General features: G+C 43.8%; 1 protein-coding gene across 1 annotated transcript in view; it reads left to right on the top strand.

Moving 5' to 3' along the window:
• Window positions 1-20,653, top strand: part of LOC111142166 (glutamate ionotropic receptor NMDA type subunit 2B) — a 463,533-nt gene that overhangs the window by 434,014 nt on the left and 8,866 nt on the right. Inside the window, exon 11 of the mRNA XM_022495165.1 lies at window positions 19,012-19,172. Coding sequence (XP_022350873.1) covers window positions 19,012-19,172 — 161 coding nt within the window. The remainder of the gene's footprint in view (window positions 1-19,011; window positions 19,173-20,653) is intronic.

Raw genomic sequence — 20,653 nt, 5'->3', positions numbered from 1 at the left:
CTTTTTTCAAAATGGTTTCATGTGCTTATATTCCTACTTTCCACATTTACAGCGAAAACAAAAGAGTTTTAAGCTCTCTGCTTCTTAAAATGCAGATACCTTCGGGACATTGAGTGATGGTTTAATCACAGATCGGGGAGACTCTTTTTTAGATCGTCTTCCCCTTAACACCTAGATGTGATCTGTTTGTGCTGCAAAAAGCAAGGGTTTTAATTCTGTCAGGTAGGAGGATAGGGACCATCAGGTTTTGGATGGCCTGGAGGAGAGCTGAGGAAAGCGCCAGGCTCAGGAAGTTGGGTTTGAGCATACAAAATATAGTGCAAGGGCCAGCCCTGAGCCCCAAGCAAGGGAAGTAACTTCTCCTTTCTTCAAATGCTTCATCTCCCGTCTCCTGTCCCCGCAGCAAGGGAAGTAACTTCTCCTTTCTTCAAATGCTTCATCTCCCGTCTCCTGTCCCCGCAGCATCCCCAGATCGGGTAGGCTAGACTCCTTCCTCCTACAATAGCCGGTGGCCATGTCTGTTACCGTCCACTGAAATAAGTGATCAGATGCCTCTTTCCTTCGCGGCACTCTAAGCTCCTTGAAGCAACAGACGCTACCTCCCATATCTCTCTTCAGCTCCTGGGACGGTGCCTGCTACATCTTAGAAGTGTGTTAAGTGAATGAATGTTCCCAGAACACAAGCTAGTAACATGAACACTAAAAGTCTGTCCTTTTATGGATTAAATGGTCATTCGTGAGCTAACCATCTACAGTATTATTTCTCTGGGGAAATCTATTTCTGTTTCTGAACAGCTGATTTATAAATGAACGGTGGGGACAACATGTTCACAGGTTGGAGCCAGCCTATTAAAAATTGCATTTCCAAAGCCAAAAACAAATTGACCTTTGTATGATGTGTTCCTTTGCAGTGTTAGCAGCCGTGGCCCTCATCCGTGGTAGTCACTGTGTAAAGCCACGTCTGTAGCTCCAGCCTCAGGGAATGGACCAGTCCTTAGTGACCATGAGTAGCGTTCCCCGGGCTAGAAGCGTTATGTGCTCTGCCTCATTTCCTTATCCTCCCAAACCTTTTAGGCGGATGCTGCCTCTGCTTTAGAGAAGAGAAAAGTAAGATTTAGCCTCTACAAAATGTGGGCTATGACCAGGCTCCCAGACCCCTTTAGTGCTTCAGGTTCCCACTTATAAAATAGGGATAAAATTGTTGCCTACATTAGAACTGTTATTCTAGTAACAACTTAGAACACCTGGAGAGTGCTCAGAACAGTGTCCCACACATACTAATCCCTCAATCAACATTAGGACTCAAATCCTATGGCAGACCCTGGGTTTGGGCCTAAACAATCTCACGAAGCTCATGCTATTTCCAGTAGATGATTTAATATATGGCCTTGACAGCCACAGACAGTCTGCTGCTGATCCACTCTAGAGCCCACTGTGTGGCCCCCCCTCGACCCTATGGCCTATTTCAGCGAGACTCAGTGCGGGGGTGTCAGTGAGGGGCTGATAATGTCAGGGCTGGACAGGCTGAAATAGGTGTTTCTTCCCTGGACAGGCAGGGCAGAATGGACAGGTCACTCCTCTGGGCTTAGATTCCCAGAAAACAGCTCTGGATCCAAGGCTGCCTGGAAAAGGGCATGGGCCAGAGGGGCCTTGTACCTCTTTCAGCCAGCCTTCTGAGTCTTTCTTAGCATCCTTCTAGATGCAGAGTAAGAACTCAGTGCATGTTTCTGATCTCTGTCTGTCACGCATCACTGGGATAGAAAACAGTTACTTCCAGAAGAATCTCCTTTGACTACCGGGCCCCACCCCTAACTGTTTCTTACAGTAGTGGACAGATTATAAAACTGGGTTTCTCTTAAAGCCTTCCCTGCTCATGTGGTCTGTATTGGCGGAGAATCGTCTGTCCTTTCTGACTCTCAGGAGAAGCACACCCAACTGCTCCCACCCCAGGCTCTCTTGGAGACTTAGGAAAGAGCCTCAGTATCTTTGGCAATTATTGGTGAAACCACAGGGTTTGTAACATTCTTGACTTTATCATCATTACCCACGCTGATTAGTTTATTTGGTAATGGAAATTATGTTCTTATTGCTATAAATAGTCACTATGCTATCATAATTTGTCCACTAATGGAGGAAATACTGATGCTCCCTGATGACCCTTTTGCCATTTGGAAAATTCCCAGAATTATAGATCTGATGCGGGTTTGGGAGAGCCGAGGCCCAATGGTTTCAGTCCCTAAAGCTCCTCTTCTAGGTTCCCAACCCTTTCGTCCCCCAAACTCCTTTGGGTCTCTACCAGCCAATTCACACTTAACATGTGCTGCCTTGGTGCCCCTGACCCTGCATACGTGTACAACGCAAGCAGAACGTCAGTGTTCTCTAATCAGTCTCTTTGCTTTCCAGTTTCACCACCTGACCTTTATTTATTCAAGAGACAGACCCTACATGTCTTACTGGAACAGGGTAAATAAAGGCAGTTCTGAACAGCTCTGTGCAGGCATGCTCCCGCTAACCTTTTTGTCAGCCCTGAGCTCAGAGTCCAATCACACAGTCGATCTCGGGGGTCCTAGCAGCTGCCGTGTTGCTCAGGGCTAATGCCTAGAGGCCCTGGAAAAACAAAGACCAATAGTTGTGCTTCTGCATCTCAGAGGGTCTCTCCAAAATCCCTCTGCCCCTTGGTAAGCCCCTTGTTCAACCAGGATTCTGCCTTCTACCAGAATCCTGATGCTTTCCACAGTTCTTTGGATTGACAAAGGCCTGTTTGTACCATCTGTCTGGCTTTTTATTTCAGTTTTTCTATTCCCTGCACTTAGCATAATACCTAGTACATGATATCAATTAATTCAGCAAGTATTTATGGGAATGGCTATCAATGACTCTGTGGGTAGGATTGCCAGATTTAGCAAATAAAAATGCAGGGCACCCAGTTAACTTTAAATCTCTGATAAGTGGCAAGTGTGATTTTAGTATAAGTATGTCCCAAAATTTTGTGAAAACTCTACATGTTGAGACTGCCCATGTCTCATAGTCCAGTGAGCAAGGCAGACACTGAAATAGGTCTTAAAACAGAAGATGGTAAGTATAGTGGAATTTCCTTGGGTGCTCATTTTCAAGGTTAAATAAACCCAATATTTTAGGCTTTTACCTCAAAATTTGTCCTTCACTCACTTTCTTAACCTTCTCAAATTTCTTTGTGAGTTACAGAAAAGAGCACACAATGACCGTAGAGCCCTCCCAGTGGTGTATCAGGGACCTGACGTTTTCCTTCCCACCTGCCACAATTCCTATTACCGGCTCCCTATTTAAATAGCAGCACCGAGGGACGCCTGGGTGGCTGAGTTGGTTGGACGACTGCCTTTGGCTCAGGTCATGATCCCGGAGTCCTGGGATCAAGTCCCGCATCGGGCTCCCAGCTCCATGGGGAGTCTGCTTCTCCTTCTGACCTTCTCGCTCATGCTCTCTCTCACTGTCTCTCTCAAATAAAAAAAAAAAAAAAAAAAAAAAAAAAATCTTTAAATAGCAGCACCGAATTGTCAATTCATGCAGCTTGTGGTCCACTAGGGCTCCGCAATCTTTTTTCACCATGCTTTTGACAAAGCCAGTTCCTGTCACTTCGCACTTGAGGGCACTCTGGTTTTACATTCTGTGAGAGTTACTTTCTATGTTTCCTAATTGAACTTCATCCTTTTAATATCCTCTTTCATCATGCCAGACTTACTGTTTTGAGGTTTAATTCTGTTTCCCAAATGGCCAGACATCCAATCCAATTGAATGTCATAGCAGATTTAAAGAGCAAGTTTTCTGTCCCATCACTGAACTTAACTAAGGAAAACGAGACCTTTCCTATTGAGTAAGTTACCCCACACTCCCAACTCAAGCTGATCGCGTCTCCCCTTTTACCAAGTATCCCACCCGCCTAGTCCCAGGGTTCTCTTTTTTGATAAAGAAAAACCTATTTCTTTATAGCTATTTTGGCATTGGCTAGAGACTTTCTCCCATTCTGTTAATTGGCTCCTGATTTGGAATTTATAGAATAATTTTAAAGTAGCCTAGCTTCTCTGTAAACCATTGACCAAAGGAACATGACACGTGTCCTTGGAACCATTCAAAGGACTCAGTGGCGTGGTGTCTTAAATGAATTATCGTGGAGCTCAGTAAGGGAACACTGGAATAGATCCTACTGGGTGGCTGAGACAGTGTCTCCGTTAGTGCATATTTCCTTTGACGAGGTCCATTCAGGATTTAAAAAATCTAAGTGTGGGATAGATTCATCTAGATTAGTTTCCCAAATAAGGTGTTGCAGTTCACAGGCAGGCTGTCCTGCCGGTAATCCTGTCTCTTCAACCCATTTGCTCATTCTACCAAAAGTCTCTTCACCAAGCCTGGAATGAAATTCACCTTGTATTTTATTTTAAGTGGAAAAGTATATTTTAACATGTTTATCTGATGCCAGCTTGAAGTGTTCCTCTGAAGATGCGCATGGACCAAGCTGGGGAGACTAGTTTTAAAGGGGAAGGCACTTACAGGTGGTTTATTGTTGGAAACAAGAATTCTCAGGGAACAGTGACACTGTGTCCCTAAAAGGCAGTCTAAGCTCAAGTGGGACATCAGATATGCATCTTATCTAAAATCTGGAAGAGGCTCTAAAACAAGATTATTTCTCTCTCAGGCTTTTTTTTTTTTTTTTACATTCATAGAATTATATAGTGTGTAACATACTAATAATATTTACCATATTTATCATATTTGTCTCTCCCTGCTATATTGTAACCTCCATGAGGACAACAATTTTTGTCTCTGTTCCCCAATATATCCACCATAACTATGCAGAACCTTGCAAATAGAGGTGCTCAACTATTTGTTGAACAGATTAATCCTTTAGCCAAACAGTGCCTAAGATAGTTATCTAATTCATTGAGTGTTCGTGGTATAAGCCAATAATTTTCTTCCTTTCTTAGTCTTTGGATTTGAGAAGCAGTGGAAGGTAGCTTCGTAACTAATGGTTTGGGGGTAGGTAATGTAGATCAGAAATATTTGGCATTTATAGTAGCAGATAGAATTTGCTCATCTTGTGGTTTCTACTATTAAATCATCCCAATTGAGGAAGCAGTATTGGAGAAGAGTAGTGAATGAAGGATGTCTCCCACCCAACTGCTATTGTGGTTTGTCAGATCTTAAATTACAAAGTGATTTCAGGACTTACTTGGCTAGATATTAGATTTCTTCGAAGCCCTGATTACTCCCTTCCTCCTGCATGAGAGGACTATAGTGGCCCGTCCGTGTTCCTCCCAGTTGTACACAGTTCTTTGAATGGTAAGACTTCGCCTTCTCAATCAGCCAGCTGTCCCCTGGTCGTTTCTGCTCTCCCATGACTCCTCTAACAAGAAGTGGCCAACCCTGACATTCTGCAGCGGAGCCACTCTCCACTATCATAGGGGAAGAGAGATAAATGATAACAAAACAAGCTTATATAAATAGGAATTATTAAAAGGAGAAACAGTGTCTAAGATTTTCCTCGAAGCAATACATGTTAAACGTAACCTCTTAAACCATCTATGATCTTCTGTGTCTAAATCCCTTCTATGCTATAAAAGCGTAGCTTCTATATCCCAGTACCGTGACATGGAGCTGGTGACTATGAGCTCACAGAATATGCCTGCATGGAGAATAACCCCAAAGAGGAATGTGAATTAATGTAGTTCGGAATGATTTTCACCAAAAGGGTTGTAAGTAAAAGGACTGTTTGGCTTAACCCTCAGTCAGTTGGCAAAATTAAATTTCATTCCTCTACCCATATGGCTATTGATCTTTTACTTTTGTAGCCATCGCCTTAGAATAATTGTGTTACCATTGTAATTGGAGGACCATTAAGGATGACTTAGGCACGTTGAACCCCATTACCCCTTATGGGCTGGGGCCTGCCTTGGCTGTGGTGCAGGACGGGGCCCAGTGGGCTCTCAGTTCATGTGGTAAGGTGGGGGGGGGCGTGCAGAGGGGACAGGAGCTGGGAATGGCTACTGGGTCTTGGGTAGTTCATAAAAAGCTGTAAACACTCAAACTCTGTTGAGGCATTTTACTAACTTCATTCCCTTTTTGGCCTGTAAGACACTTTAGAATTTCCTAACAGAGTTTACTGTTATTTAGAAATTTGCAAGGGCTTCTTTCCTGCAAATGCCACCAGCAGATTATAATTTTATCAACAATATTGTCATCTCCTTTAAGTGCCACCAGACTTAGACCTCCACCATTCATGGTATAAACTTTACTCTTGCAAGATAACTACCATCTCTCTCTTCAAATGAGATCAAGTTAACAAAGGATAAGTATGTACAGTGAGGAAATCACTCAGTAGGCATTTCCCAAACCGTGTTTCACAGCTTACTGAGTGTTCTGGGAAACACACTGGGTCTTCTTTAAAAAAACAAAAACAAAAACAAAAATCCATGGCAAAATCGGTTTGGGAAAATTCTGTGTCAGGGTTAAATAAGTTTCTTTACCAAAGGACTTGTCAGAACCCTCCCCTGAGAGGGTCTGCTGTGAAGCCCAGTAAGGCATGCAGTAGGCACTGTGGGGTCACTAAACCTCCCTCCCAGCCCTGACATTCTATAAGCCGGAGTGCCCCCAGCACAGGGCTGACTTTATTGACCAAGGCAAAAAGTTCTGCTGTGCTGTAAATGGGTCACAATGTAACCGTGTGTGCTCCTGCTGGCATTTCCATTTCTCGGTGTGGAATTGACTGATCTGATTGATTTGCCAGGAAAGCAGAGGTGTGCCTGTCCCCTGTGACCTGCCTCTCCCTGGATCCTCACTTGCCCTAGGTCCCGCCTGACACAGTCCATTGGCAGTCCTATCCCCAACCCTGGCTTCATGTTAGGAACCTTGGGTTATCGTGCTAACAAGGGGAGCGCCCCAGAATTCATCAGGGTATCTTGCGTGTGGAAATCCTGATGGTAAACTTCAGTATTCTCCCCCAAACTTTGTAGGAGCTGCTAGGACTGCTCATGAGGCTCCCGAATCCCAGTTTCCATGGTGAATCCATCTGTACCCTTTCCTTAAAATCTTTAAAGGCCACTTCTCTTTGCTAGCACCCACAGCTTTTATAAAATATCTGCAGCATTCCATGCACTCTCCCAGGCTGGTCTGAGAGGTGGATTGGATGGCCAGAACACCCCTTTGTTAAGTGTCCACTACGGATAGGTCGAGGGAGCACAGCCGAGGCCACCTGTCACACACAGGCTGACTTAGAGACCAAAATCAAATGCCATAGTCCTCACACCTCTGTTCCACTTACCATAATCATCTCCAATTCTGTCACATTTTTGGTGCCAAAGAAATACTCATATGCATTGTCAAGTCCTAAATTTGACAAGCTCTTGTGGGATCTCAGATCTGACATATTTTTTGAAGGGAAGTTGGAGAAGGTGCCAGGAAAGATGTCCTCAGCTAGCACGAGGATGAATTAACTCCTTAGTCACCAGATAGGTGAGGAGAGCACCAGCTCTCAGAAATCCGATGTTCAACTTCAAGTTGGACGGGGATGCGTTCGCTGGGAAGGAGTATACGTTGAATGATTTTTTTCGTCTATAACAAGTGGTTCCACAGATCATTCATTCCTTTGGTCATTCATTCATTCACATCAAGAGATTCTAAATACCAGGGATGGTTCGAGGCACTAGTGATACAGCAACAATCACCACAGACAAAATCCTCTCCCTCACATCGCTTGCATTCTGAAAGGAGGGAGAAGAAAATAAATATAAAGAACAGTTATTGACAATATCAGGTGTTTACCTGCTAATGCAGAGCAGAGAAGGGAGATAGTGAGTGCCGGCAGGGGAGTTGAAATTCTAGATGGAGTGGCCCGAGAAGGGCTCGGTGAGAAGACCATCAAGTCTGATCTGAAGTCAGCAAGGGGGAGTGATGGATATCTGGAGCTTTCTGAGCAGAGAGAAGAGCATGCGAAGGCAGGAGCTTGCCTGGCACGTTCCTGGAAGTGCTAGGAGGCCAGTGTGGCTACTGAGGGACAGGGGAAGGAGGGAGGTGACAGATGAGGGGTGAGGTGATGCTGACCGTACCGCTTTCCCTCCTTCGTCCTCCTGAGTGTACAGACGTGCATCCTGTCAGAGCTGCCATCTGATGGCTTTGTCATGTGTTCCTCCCATTATATTGCCCCTGAAAATCGTCCCGACCCTTAGTCATTTTCCAGTAAATGTCCCTGCCCCAGGCTCTCTGCTTTTCAAGCTGTGTTGCTGTGACTCCATAATGTCACCTCAGCACCATGGTATACACCTGGCGTCCTTCCGAGCCTGACCCTTCAGGGTGCTCTGTGGTGTAGCTTCTGGCTGTGCACCAGCTCAGTGTTCCAACATTCCCATGTGCAGGCATCCTTTCCAACTTCAGGGAAGTCACAGCGCTTGGGTCCCTCCACACCTTGGCTCATACCACGCCTCTTGCCCCAAGTGCCCTCCCCGCTCAGTAGAAGCCTTGGCCAGTCTGGAAGAGCTCCATCTCTCCCTCCTGTCATTGGCCTCCTAACCCACCCACACATGATGATCTCTCATCCCTCCAAACTCGCAGAGCCGTGACTTGCCTCACATCTCATTTGGAACTTGGCACGCTCACCTCATCGTTGGATTCCTCTACCCTACACGCATTAGCTGAACATCTGTTTTCTGTGCATAGAACTCTGGGAGGTGTTTTATGGTTCTTTGAGGACCCTGGGTTTGAATCGTTGCTCCGCTCGTTTCTAGCTGTGTAGTCTTACTCAAATTACTTACCTCTCTGGGCATCAGTTTCCTTGTCTGTTAAATGGGGATAACAATATACCTTGTAGGGTTGATGGAGAGATGAGTGAATGACTGTATGTCAGTTGTACGTACATTGTCGTGGAAGGGTTAGCTGCTTCTCTCATTACACTACCATTTTAATTTCCAAATGTATGGTAATGAAGGAATTGTATCTGTGGCCTCATTTCATTTTGGATATTCATTTCAGAGCCCAGTGACTTACACCTGGGTTATAGCCATTAAATGTGTGTTGATGATATTTCATGGTCAGACACTAGACTTTGCCAAACACGTAAGACTTCAGAGTACAGGCATGACGTGGCAAAGCTAATATTGAAGTAAACTCATCTGCTCAGATACCCTAGCTCAGGGCCAGACCTCAGATAGCTCACACAAACTCTAATGCTGTCATCTGATTTTATGACGTATTTTAGGAAATACTTTTTAAGGTTCATATATCCAAATTTTGTAAAATGCCAAAGAGGTACTGGAAGGGAAACTAATAACCAGATTCCAGGAATCCGAAGAGCTGGTGTGTTTTACGTTCTGGATGCTCTTCTGGGGACACTGAAGGAAGGCAGTGACTGCAGAAGCATTCTGTTCCCTACCTTCCCCCGCCCTTCCTCCCACCTCAGTGCCATGCTGAGCCCAGAGAGGTGAGGGGCTCCTTCCCCAGCAGCACAGCATCCAGAGTTAGAAAGACATATTTACCAGGCTTCTCCCATCCAACTGTGAATTTCTTCATCTGCAAACTTCTGTGTGTTTGCTGCTATGGACAAGCAGTCCTAATATTAACAGGGCTAATATTAGTGATAAGAGGAAAAAGAACAGATATGACTCGGGTCTTCAGTGCTCACATATATGCTAACTCCTTTTCTGGCAGTCACAGAATGGTATCGGGTTCTCCAAGGGCCCAGGAAGAGAACTGAATTACTTTCAGCCCTTCTATTATATTCCTGTGTCTTCTAACTATGTTCTATAATGTTATCATTAACTGCAATTCAGTCACTTAATCTGAGTGAATTTGAACACTGTTCTCTCCAATGAATAATTTATGATGAAATGTAGAATAATTGTTTTTTCCTCCCACCTCCATCCCAGATTATAACTTTCATGAAAGTGAGGAATCTAGAATGTTCTAATCCATCACTGTATCCGCAGCAAGCTTGTTCCACAGGGAGGGTCCTGACCCCCGAGTTTTGAAATAGAGGCTTTGTAATGGGATGTTATGCCTTATTTCGCCTCTTAGAATATAGTTGAAATTCAGTTTCAAAATTAATTGGCTTGTTTATTAAGTTGTTTATTAACTCAGTTAATAAGTGATGGAGCTCAGATTTGAACTTCAGTCTTTGGAGCTTAAGATTCTCCCTCTTTCTCTGCCCTTCCCCACTCCTCTCCCTCTCTAAAAAATAAATGAAATAATTTTTTTAATTTAAAAAAAATAACAGAAGAGAGAAAAGACACAAAAAGTGTTGCCCTTTGAGCAGGGGATGCACATGCGACCCAGCACTCCCACTCCTGGGTGTTTGCCTTAGAGAAATGAAAATTTATGTTCCCACAGAAACCTGCACATGAATGTTACAGCTGCTCTTTTTGTAATTACCCCAAACGGAGAGTAACCTAAATGTCCTTACATGGGTAAGTGGATAAACAAGCTGACACATCCATACAGTGCAGTTCCACTCAGCAATAAAAAGGAATGACCTACAGATACACGCAACCGCATGGTTGCATCTCAAAGGCATTATTAGAAGGAAAAAACCCATCTCAGAAGGTTACGTCCTGTATGATTCCATTTAGATGACATCCTGGAAAAAACGCCATTTATGGAAATAGACAACAGATTGGTGGTCACCAGAGGTTAAAGCAGGGGAGGAGAGCGTAAAGGAGCAGCAGGAGGGAATTTTGGAGGGGGGGGGGTTGATGGAATTGTTCTGTGTCCTAACTGTGCTTGTGGTTGCAAGATTCTGTATGCGGTTACAATTCGTAGGACTAATTGAGGGTGTAGTGTTTCGCAGGTATGTGGCACCAGTTGGGGGAGACAAACACCCTGGAGATGGGCTGGGGTAACGGTTGCACAAAAGTATGAATGTGCTTCATACCACCATCCTGGGCACTTACAGATACAATGAAAAGGGGCGCCTGGGGGGCTCAGTCATTAGGTCATTTTGGCTAGGATTTTGGCTCAAGTCATGACCTCATGGATCGTAAGATGGAGCCCTGTGTCGGGCTCCACGAACAGCACTGAGTCTGCTTGAGATTCTCTCCCTCTCCCTCTGCCCCTCCCTCTGCTCACACTCTCTGTCCCTCTCTAAAAGAGATAAAATCTTTAACAAAATAAAATGAGACCAAATTTTGCACTAAATTTAATGTTATTAATACTTTTACCACAATTTTAAAATGAATGAATGAATAGAATAACAAATTTCACAAAAATGGTAAAAGTCAATACTAAGAGAAGTGGTGAAACAGGGTAGGCATGGTAAAGAGAATGATAATGGGGGGTGCTGGGTAGGTAAAAAAAAAAAAAAAAAGTTGTCCCTTCAGGATTCTGATGTTCTGCTGCAGCCTCATAATTAGTAACACAAACCAAACGCCACCCTTGTATCTGAAGTCTTCCCGCCTTTTCCCGCGGGTGCCTTGGAAGGCTGAATGGCATTTGGGCATTGATCCTTTTTGTGATTCAAATGTAAAAGCGGGCAGAATGGGATGAATATTTATGTGCAGGATTGTCAGGATTTGAAGACAAAAGCTCTCAGATTCCATGTCCCATGTGGATGGACCCTGCAAACAGGACATACGGTGTCTGTTCCCTGCAAGGTCAAGCTCCCGGTTTGCCTTAATCTGCGCATGCTGACCAGACTCCCACTGAATGACAAGGACCATTTTTCAGGGCAGCCAACTACCCCAGAAGGCATTTTCTTGCCACCTTCTCCACTTTATGAGAGCTGCCATCATTCATAACATCTAATTCTAATTAACGTCGCTGGGCTTTGCCTGGTGCTCAGCACAATAGCCTGCGCACGGTCAACATTTAGGAGGGTTTTTGTTTTGTTTGCAGAACCTGCTCTTTCTCCTGGCATCACGTCTTCAAAGACTTCTCTAAAATGTTTCCTCACTCACCACGGAGTCTAGCAGTGTTGGGGGAGGGGTCTGAAAGCAGAGGGATTTTTGCAATGTAAACCAAAGTTAACTTCCCATCTCCACCCTTCCAAATCCAGCCCATCCTCCCTGCTGGCTTAAATCCAGCCTCCTCCATGAAACCCTCCAGGCTGGTTGCAGCCTTTCTCTTTTGGAATTCTGGTGGTGCTGGTCCATGCCTGTGCGGTCTTGTGTTTTATCTCATTGTGCACCTGCCATTTTTCATATTCTTGGGTGGGAGGGTCATTGTCTAGAGATGCTTCTGTTCCTCCTTGCTTCCCCTTGTATTTAGACCATCTGGGGGGCTCAAGTCCTGCTCTGCCCCCTCTCTATCTCTGTCCTCCAACTTTTCCTTCATGCTTAGACCTCTGGGCTCTTTCTAACACAAAAACCCATTCTTGACACACCACTGGAGTCCTTCAGTTGCTTCTGACAACAATGGAAGCCAACAATAATGATAGCAGTAACAGTATGGTGTCTTGATCACGTGCCAGGCACCATGCAACATTGTGCCCAGATTAACTGCTTGACTATTGAGAAGCCTGATGAGGTAGGCTCTCTTATTAGCCCCACTGTACAAATGTGGAAACTGGGGCACAGAGAAGTTAAGCAAGATTCTCCAGGTTACACAGCGCTCCAGCAGCAGAGCCAGGATTTGAATGCAGACAGTTTGTCTCCAGACACTCTGCTCTTTCTTATCCCCTAGAGCATGAACTCTAAACTACTTTGCACAGAATTCAAAATTCAAGTCCCTTTGTGATTCCAGGTTCTGTCACTGTCTTCAGCCGTGTTGGGCTCTGACAGTGACAAGGCACGCGTGATCTCCAGTCATACCCAGACCCTCTCACCGCCCTATGTCTTGGCACACTTGTCACTATCTAAAAACCCCTTTGCTCCTCTCGTTGAAGGGGAAGGCTCTCTCTTCCAGTCTTGACCCCCATGCTGCAGCTTCTGGACTGCTGGGTAGGCACGCCTGTGCCCCAGCATGTCTCACATGCTTCACTGCCCCCCTCCCCACACCGAGCTCGTCCCTGGTCAGGCCTTTGTGTCTGCTGTTCCCTGGCGCCGCTCCATGCTCCCCCTCAGTCCTCAGACGCCTGCTTCCTTCGCATCATGTGGGTCTTCACTCAGATGCCACCTGCTCCGAAGGGCCTGGGCAGGACAGCCGGTCAGATCTTGATCTTCTGCCTGTCACTCTTTCCTATCTGACAGCTGTTTCGGCTCCTTCCTAGCCCTTTGTTGGCACTCCATGACATTGTCTGTGTTCCAGTTATCTGTTGCTATACAGCGAGCTACCCCAGCACCCAGGGGCTTGAAGCAAGAACCATTCCATGGCATTTGACCATTTGGTCGTGGGTGAGGGAGAGTCGGGGTCATATATTTGGGCAGGGCTCTACTGGCTGATTCTGCCACCTCCTGTGGCATCAAGTGAGGTGACAGCAGTAGTCATTGGGCAGCTGGGCTGGGCTGCAGGGTCCATGATGGCTTTCGTCTCCTACCAGGTACCCTGACTGGAGTCATTGGAAGCCTGGGCTAGGCTGGGACCCTGCATGGGATTGTAATGGCTCTAGTACGGTGGCCTCAGTGCTCTTGGACTTTCTGCACAGTGGACTGCTTCCCCGGAAGCGAGGTTCCAGGAGGCCCAGGTGGAAATTGCAAAGCTTCTTATGACCTAGCCTCAGAAGTCCCAGAATGTTCCTTCTGCACGTTCTGCTGCCAAGCAAGTTGCCGAGGCCAGGACAGAATGGAGGGCAGGGAACATAGACCTCGTCCCTCGGTGGGAGGAGGAACAAGGAATTGGTGGTTGTCTAGGAGTCCACTACATTTAAAGAGGGGGCACTTACCATTTGCCTCCCTCCTTTACAATGTGCGCTCTCTAAAAGCAGCTTCTTCTTCTTCATACTGTGTCCCTAGCACCCAGAAGAGCAGGTGCACGTGGCAGATGCCAGCAAATCCTTGCTGAATATCTGCATGAATGAAAGAATAAAGGGATGAATAAAGGAATGAATGAAAAAAAAAAATGAATGAACGTTTACATCTCTGACTCTCTAATAGCTAAATCTTTCGAAAACAGAGCTGGATTTTCTTTTTTCATCTGTGTATCCATAGTTCTTAATACAGTCCTCTCCACTAACAGATGCTTGGCAAATATTTACCAAATGAATTGATGCATTTTAATTATTACAGTTAATGTGAGTTATTACCAGCAAATACATAGGTGTTGGATACAGGTAAGACTATGAGTGAATTAATAATGCCTTATACACATGAAAATAAGTTTGTATATTTATTTAATAAGTAAAACAAAATGGAGCAGATCCCCGCATACCTTTCCCCTTCTCTCTGCAGCAGGCTCTATGAAAGGGTCTCTGTTGGGAAGGCGGCAGCCATGGCAGCCCCAGGACCCTCCAGTCCCTTTGTCTTTGGGAGAGAGCAGGGGCCTTTACTCCTGGCCTTCTAGCACCTTTGTCCTGGCACGGCTGCCAAGACTAATTCACTTGGAGGTTATTAAGATGGGGGCTGAGACGATGGTCGGAACAGCTAAGGGGGCTGAACTCTGTTTCCCTGCCTCTGTCCAGGAGGATCAAGTAGGATGACAGTTCTCAGTACATTCAGCCTGGTTTTGCCCTTGTGCAAGTGCAGGCCCACAGTAATTGCTGGAAGCCATGTGTTGGTTCCATGGGGTGAGTGTGAGTCAGCACTTGATGTGCCAGAAAGGGAAGGATACCCTCCCCTGGGGCCCCACTTCAAGCGAGCGTCTTCCATCCCAGCACACAGTTGTAGGGCTAGTCAGCCAGCGTCGGAGCCGGCAGTGGGAAGGCTCGGCTCCCAGAGGTCAAGCCTCAGCTTGTCCTCCTGCTTCCCCACGTGGCCTTGGACAACTTACTTGGTTTCTTCGGGGCTTCAGTTTCCTCACCTGTGAAGTGCGGCTGATCCTTAAGGTTCCTTTCTGCACTTTTATTTCTCTGTCTAAATCTGTTGTTATAATTCTAATCGGCGGAACTCTGGAAAAAGTTTCTATGTTCAAAGAAGCCCTGTAATGGCCAAAGGTGGCCATTACATGTTACATTACTCATTACATTCCATGAGGAATACTGTGTTAAAGGTCACTACCGTAAAATCAGACAGAATGTTTTAGTCCAATACCACTCTCCTTAGTGTATTTGGGTTTTTTAATTTTTTTTTAATTGTTTCTTGGGGTCCTCCCTGTTCTGTGGATTTTAAGATGCTTGGTTCTTGACAGTCCAAAATACTACTCCCTCCCCAAGCCTCAGAGAGCACTGATTACCATTCAGGTTAAACAAGTGCTCTATAATGCCTCACAGCTTGGGGTACGTTTTATTATGGGACATTTAGTGGAAGCATCGAGGTATTTGGAAGATCATTGTCTCCTTCTTCCCCTACAGGCCTCACTGAACATGCAGTTCTCAGTGATCATGAATTTTAGTCAAGTTCAAGTTCCCATGACAGTTTAAAAAAATTAAAAAAAAAAAAAACCAACCTGAGTTTTATTTAAACTTCACAAGCTGGGACAAGAAGTTTCAAAGAAAAAGCCAGGATCACTCCTGCTTCTGCATTGGTTAATTCTAGGGCAGCACACTCACATTCCTGGTCGCCAGAGCTGGCCTAGTTTAAGGAACAAATTAGAGAACAAGAGTTTCAGGTAACACTGGCTAACATAAGATAATTTTAGATATTAAAGTTTCGCCCTCACAGAAGCAGTTAATAATTTTTAGAATCCGTCATGTGCCAGATATTGGGTTAAGTGGTTTCCTATCTATTATCTTATTATTGATCAAAAATAATGCTTCCAGAAAAATGGGGCTCTGTAAATATAAGTAACTTGCCCATGTTCACACAGCTGGTCAGAGAAAGAGCTAGAAGCCAAACACAAATTATCTGCCTCCAAGACCAGTCCTTTCCAAGACTACGCTTTCCCATTCTTTCAATGCTGGCTGGCTCCTCTGATTCTTAACTTCTGGAAGATGCTTTCAGTCAGAGCCCTGCTCTGTTTTCATTTACTTCCTTTAGATTTTTAATAGCTTTAATCAATTTTCAAATACTTTCTCTCCACTGGTGGCTTGTCTCTTCATGATCTTAACTGTCTTTCGAAGAATTCTTAATTTTGATGAAGTCTAATTTTTTTTCCTTTCTTTTGGTGGATTGTGTTTTTGGTGTCATATTTAGAAATCTTTGTGTAACTCGGGGTTACAAAGCTTTTTTCTGGTATTTTCTCCTAGAAATATTATAGTTCATATTTAGGTGTCCGATTCACTTTGTGTTAATTTCTCTGTATCTTGTCAGGTGTGAAATGAAGTTCTTTTTTTTTTTTTTTTTTTTTGCATATGGATATCTAATTGTTCCAGCACCATTTGTTGAAGGCACTCCCATCTCCACTTTTATCTGCCTTTGCACCATATTTGTTGGTGTATGGATGGGCAGTCTACTGTCTTCTCATGAATCTCCTTATTCTCTCTATGCTAATGTCACACCTTCACAATCACTATCATTTTATGACAAGTCTAAAAGTCAGGTCTTATAAGACCTTCAACTTTTTGCCTTTTTTTGTGAAATCATCTTGTTGACTATTTTAGATCCTTGATCATTTCTTTAGTTTTTATTTATTCAAGGACATAGTTATAAAACAGCATCTGGAAATCTGAAGATAACTTAAAATTTAAAGTTATGAAATAGGAGTCTGGAAACTTTCCATAATCTAGCTTCATCAGGAAGTGAGGCACTCAGGGCATCCGATCCCATTTGGTTAATCAAAATTGTTGCGTATACCTTATGTGGACTTCCAATTAAAAAAAAAGTAGAAATATAATAATTTATACTGGAATAGAACTGGACATGATTTCAACTTCCGCTGATGTTTCAGAAAATACTCTGGGCCCTAGAATATCTTGATCATTGTGAGCATCGGTTGTCACTGTCCTAGCGAAGTGGGGAATCACTGATTAAAGGGAGTCCATTTATTCGTACTGCTGCCTGCCAGAGTACGTACTCTGCTTTTGATGTGGGGAATGCCTTTTTTCAAACAAGCGAAGAGTTATAATTGACAGCGATAGGCATAGCATTCTGTCCCTTCCAATAAAGCATATTCCTGTTTACTTAAACTTGCTATCTGCTGGGCACAGCGAGAAATACTATTAATTAAGCCAATTGATCCCAGAGAATGTTAGCCATTACTACCACTGCATGACATTGAGCAAATTACTTGTCCTCTTTGCCTCAGTCTTCGTCTGTGAAATGAGAGGCTTGGACTAGTTAACCTTGAGTGACTTATCCAACTCTAAAATTCTTTGTGACTCTTTAATTCACTTAAAAATCACAGCCCTTTCAAGACCAATTAAGCAAAAACTCTTAATGGCAAAAAGTAGCATGATAAGTCAGACTGGGAGCCTTTGAGTCAGGAAAGTAGTGGTCTTTTGATGCATCACAGATCGCCTAACACTACTGCATGACTGCTTTTGACTATGGCCAGCTCTGAGCCCTGAAGATGGCATTTGTGGCTCCGGGTGCTGTGATATTTTGTGGTTTATGAAATCCCCATATTCTGAGAAGCTCCTGAGCTTTCCAGGTCAAGGAAAAGTAAAAGGAGAATGTCTGTAATCCCACACAAGTCCAGAGGACCAGAGTATTCTTAAGTTTGCAGGTTGGAGTTTAAAATACATCTCCAAAGTCAATGGTATAGTATTGAAACCAAGAGGACTTTACATGTCTCCATTGTCTTTCCTATGCCAAGGTAGGGCAGCTTTACTCTGATCTGTCGCATCACAGCTGTACTAACAGAATGGGAGGGTTGGAGAGGGAAGCTACTGGGGAATGCACAATACAGACACGAGTTAAAAATAATAGAAAGGGTCTGTATTGTGGACTCACTGCATGCAAGGTGCTATGGCAGGCACTTCTTAGACATTATATCCTTTAATCCACATAACAGCCTTGAAAAATAGACATTATTGCCTTCCTCTTGCAAATGAGGAAATGATGCACAGAGAGTTCATGTTATTTGCCCAGGGTCACACAGTAGTAAGTGATGGAGCTGATCTTCAACTTATATCTTTCTCAATCTAAGCTCAACCTCTTAATGACTGTAGCAGAGACTAGCTCTCAGAATCTAGCCAGCTCATTTAGTGCGTAATTGCATTTGTAGTGTGATAGAAACTAAGAACATCAAGTCCTTTTGGGTAGACTTGATGGAAGAAAGAACTCAGAAGGTGTCCTGAAGAAACTGCTTTGAGTTACTTTTTGAGATGAAGACATGAATTGGCCTCAAGAGAAAAGTGAGTTCATGCTGAGGGGACAGACTATTTGAGGCCATGATGATACAAATGAATAAATTATTTGTTCAGGAAGCAATGTACAGACTTACTCATTGCAGGGCAATACCAGAAATAAAGCTTGATGTCATAGGGGTGAAAAATCTAAGAGATTTCACTTTGTTATGCTGGGCACTGGAGATCCATTCCCAGTTCTTAAGGGAAGGAACATAATTAAAATTGTATTTGATTTTGCAATTTATTCTACAACTTTTGTAGAATACATAATGGGCTTTTAACGCATCGAGGGAGGTCAAGAGAAAATTTTTTAGCAAAATATATTTGATACCCAACAAATTATTTTTGGGAGTACATTGTAGCTTATCCCACTGAAGTCCTATAGCTTCCAATGGTGCAATGACAGTGTATTCAGGCCCTTAAATTAGAGGCCTGGAAACATGTTTTACACAGTTCTCAGGTATAAGGGTGACTAACCCACTGCAGTTAAGCTCTGTACTCCCATCATCACTGGTATTGAGCAGTATGCGTAAATGGAACACGTAAAGGTTATATATTAAACCCAGGGTTGGGCTGCTAGAAAGCCCTCAACGATATGTATTAAATCAAGTTGAAGTCCTCTTTCAGTTAGCATCTGCTGTTCCTGAGTGAGGGCCGATGTATTTGGTGAACTGTAGCCGGGTCCCTTCCCTATAAATCCACGAATGCTAACTTAATATCTCTTCACATTTTCTGAAGCATTTTCTTCCTTTCTCTCTCTCTCTCTCCCTCTGCCTCTCACTCTCTTTCTCTCTCTCCAGTTCCAGAGACCTAATGACTTCTCACCCCCTTTTCGCTTTGGGACTGTGCCCAATGGCAGCACAGAGAGGAATATTCGCAATAACTACGCAGAAATGCATGCCTACATGGGAAAGTTCAACCAGAGGGGTGTAGATGATGCATTGCTCTCCCTGAAAACAGGGTAAGAACTGCTTCCAAGCTCAGAGTCTTTGATGTGTTTCTCACATTTATTAAATGTACACTGAATCAGATATATTGTGCTTGGGTGCCAAAGTTAAACCAAAGAAGACTGCATTTGCTTTCCATGGATTTCCAAGTTGAATTTGACAATATAATTCAGGCCAGTACACAAAGATTCCTATGCTATCATATACTTCTATGTATTTTTGTTTTACAAATTATATTCTACTTGCATTAATGTAACCATGAAACAGGAATGAAATGGCCATAAAAGTAGAAGGGACGAGTCAAGGCTAAGGTTCATGTATTACACATGAAATGAAGAGCTGTTGACCAGAAGGTGAAAATGAATGATTTTGGGGTCTTGTGGATAAGGGAGAAGTGAAAGAAGAAAAGGGTGAAGGTTTTTAGACAACAAGCAGTGAGAATGTGTTGACGGATCTCCAGTTCCAGTTTTTGTTGGTGTTCTTTGATCCAGCTTTATCCTCTAGAAAGTATTTGTTAAAAGGAGCTCACAAACTGCAGATATGTGGGCTTGCATAATCCCAGCCACATTGGTCCCTTTATTCATTTGGCCTCTCGAAGCCACAGCTGTGGAATAAGACAGATAATTGAGCATCATAGATGTTGGGACTTAGGGGTAAAGGGGTCTTGTAACTGATTTCCTGTGTTGTATGATGACTAGCCACACTTGGACATCCCAGTGGCTCCAGTTCTGGAAAAGCCACCCAGATGCCTGTTTACTTAAATACTGTTAGACTGTCTTATCACCATAAAATCACAGGAGGTATCAGGAGACGGGATTTGAGCTTGGGCATGGGACCACCGTGGTAGGTCGTCTGGCCCCTGGGTATATCCACAGTTGTCAATCTTTTGCCCAGCTTTTGGGGTTTTTTTGGTGTGCCACTTTTCTATCGGGTACTTATGGGCTTTTTGGAAAATGTTTTGTATCTTATCATACCAGAAAGGGCTTATTTTTCCTCAAGGAGGAATAAAGCTAACTTACCTTGTAAATGTGAAAGGGAGGACGCATGTTTTTCTTTCTTGCAGACCTCTCTATATTACCTACCTATATGGCTGTATCTGAATTTCTTTCTCTACTTTTGATGTGTTTAAATGTTGGTTTGAAATATTGGTCCAGGCCTTCTTGCTGCTACCCCTAGTTGTACTCCCTTCCCTGCATATTCCTTCCTTGGAAAGTACACTATATAAAATGAGATTCCTAGATGTTCGGAACTTGAGAGGTCTGGATGCTTCTATACGTTGGGTTCTCCTGTAGTTGCGCACATTTGCTCTTAACAAGCCTGTGCTGCTACCACACAGAATGCTCCTTTCTTTCCTTGTGCTGCAAAACAGAATATTGAAACCTTTCTGACCACAAAAATAGCATTGCACAGCTATTGAAACACATACACCTACACTTATCCCCACTCTGGACTGTAATGAACTGAGAAATGAAAAATGTTATATAAATCTAACCCA

Source organism: Enhydra lutris, unplaced genomic scaffold (genome assembly GCF_002288905.1).
Source record: "Enhydra lutris kenyoni isolate GAN:26980312 unplaced genomic scaffold, ASM228890v2 scaffoldscaffold7, whole genome shotgun sequence".
NCBI classification, from domain to species: Eukaryota; Metazoa; Chordata; class Mammalia; order Carnivora; family Mustelidae; genus Enhydra; species Enhydra lutris.
Note: the sequence above shows the minus strand (reverse complement) of the source record. Positions and strands in the feature narration are given on the sequence as shown.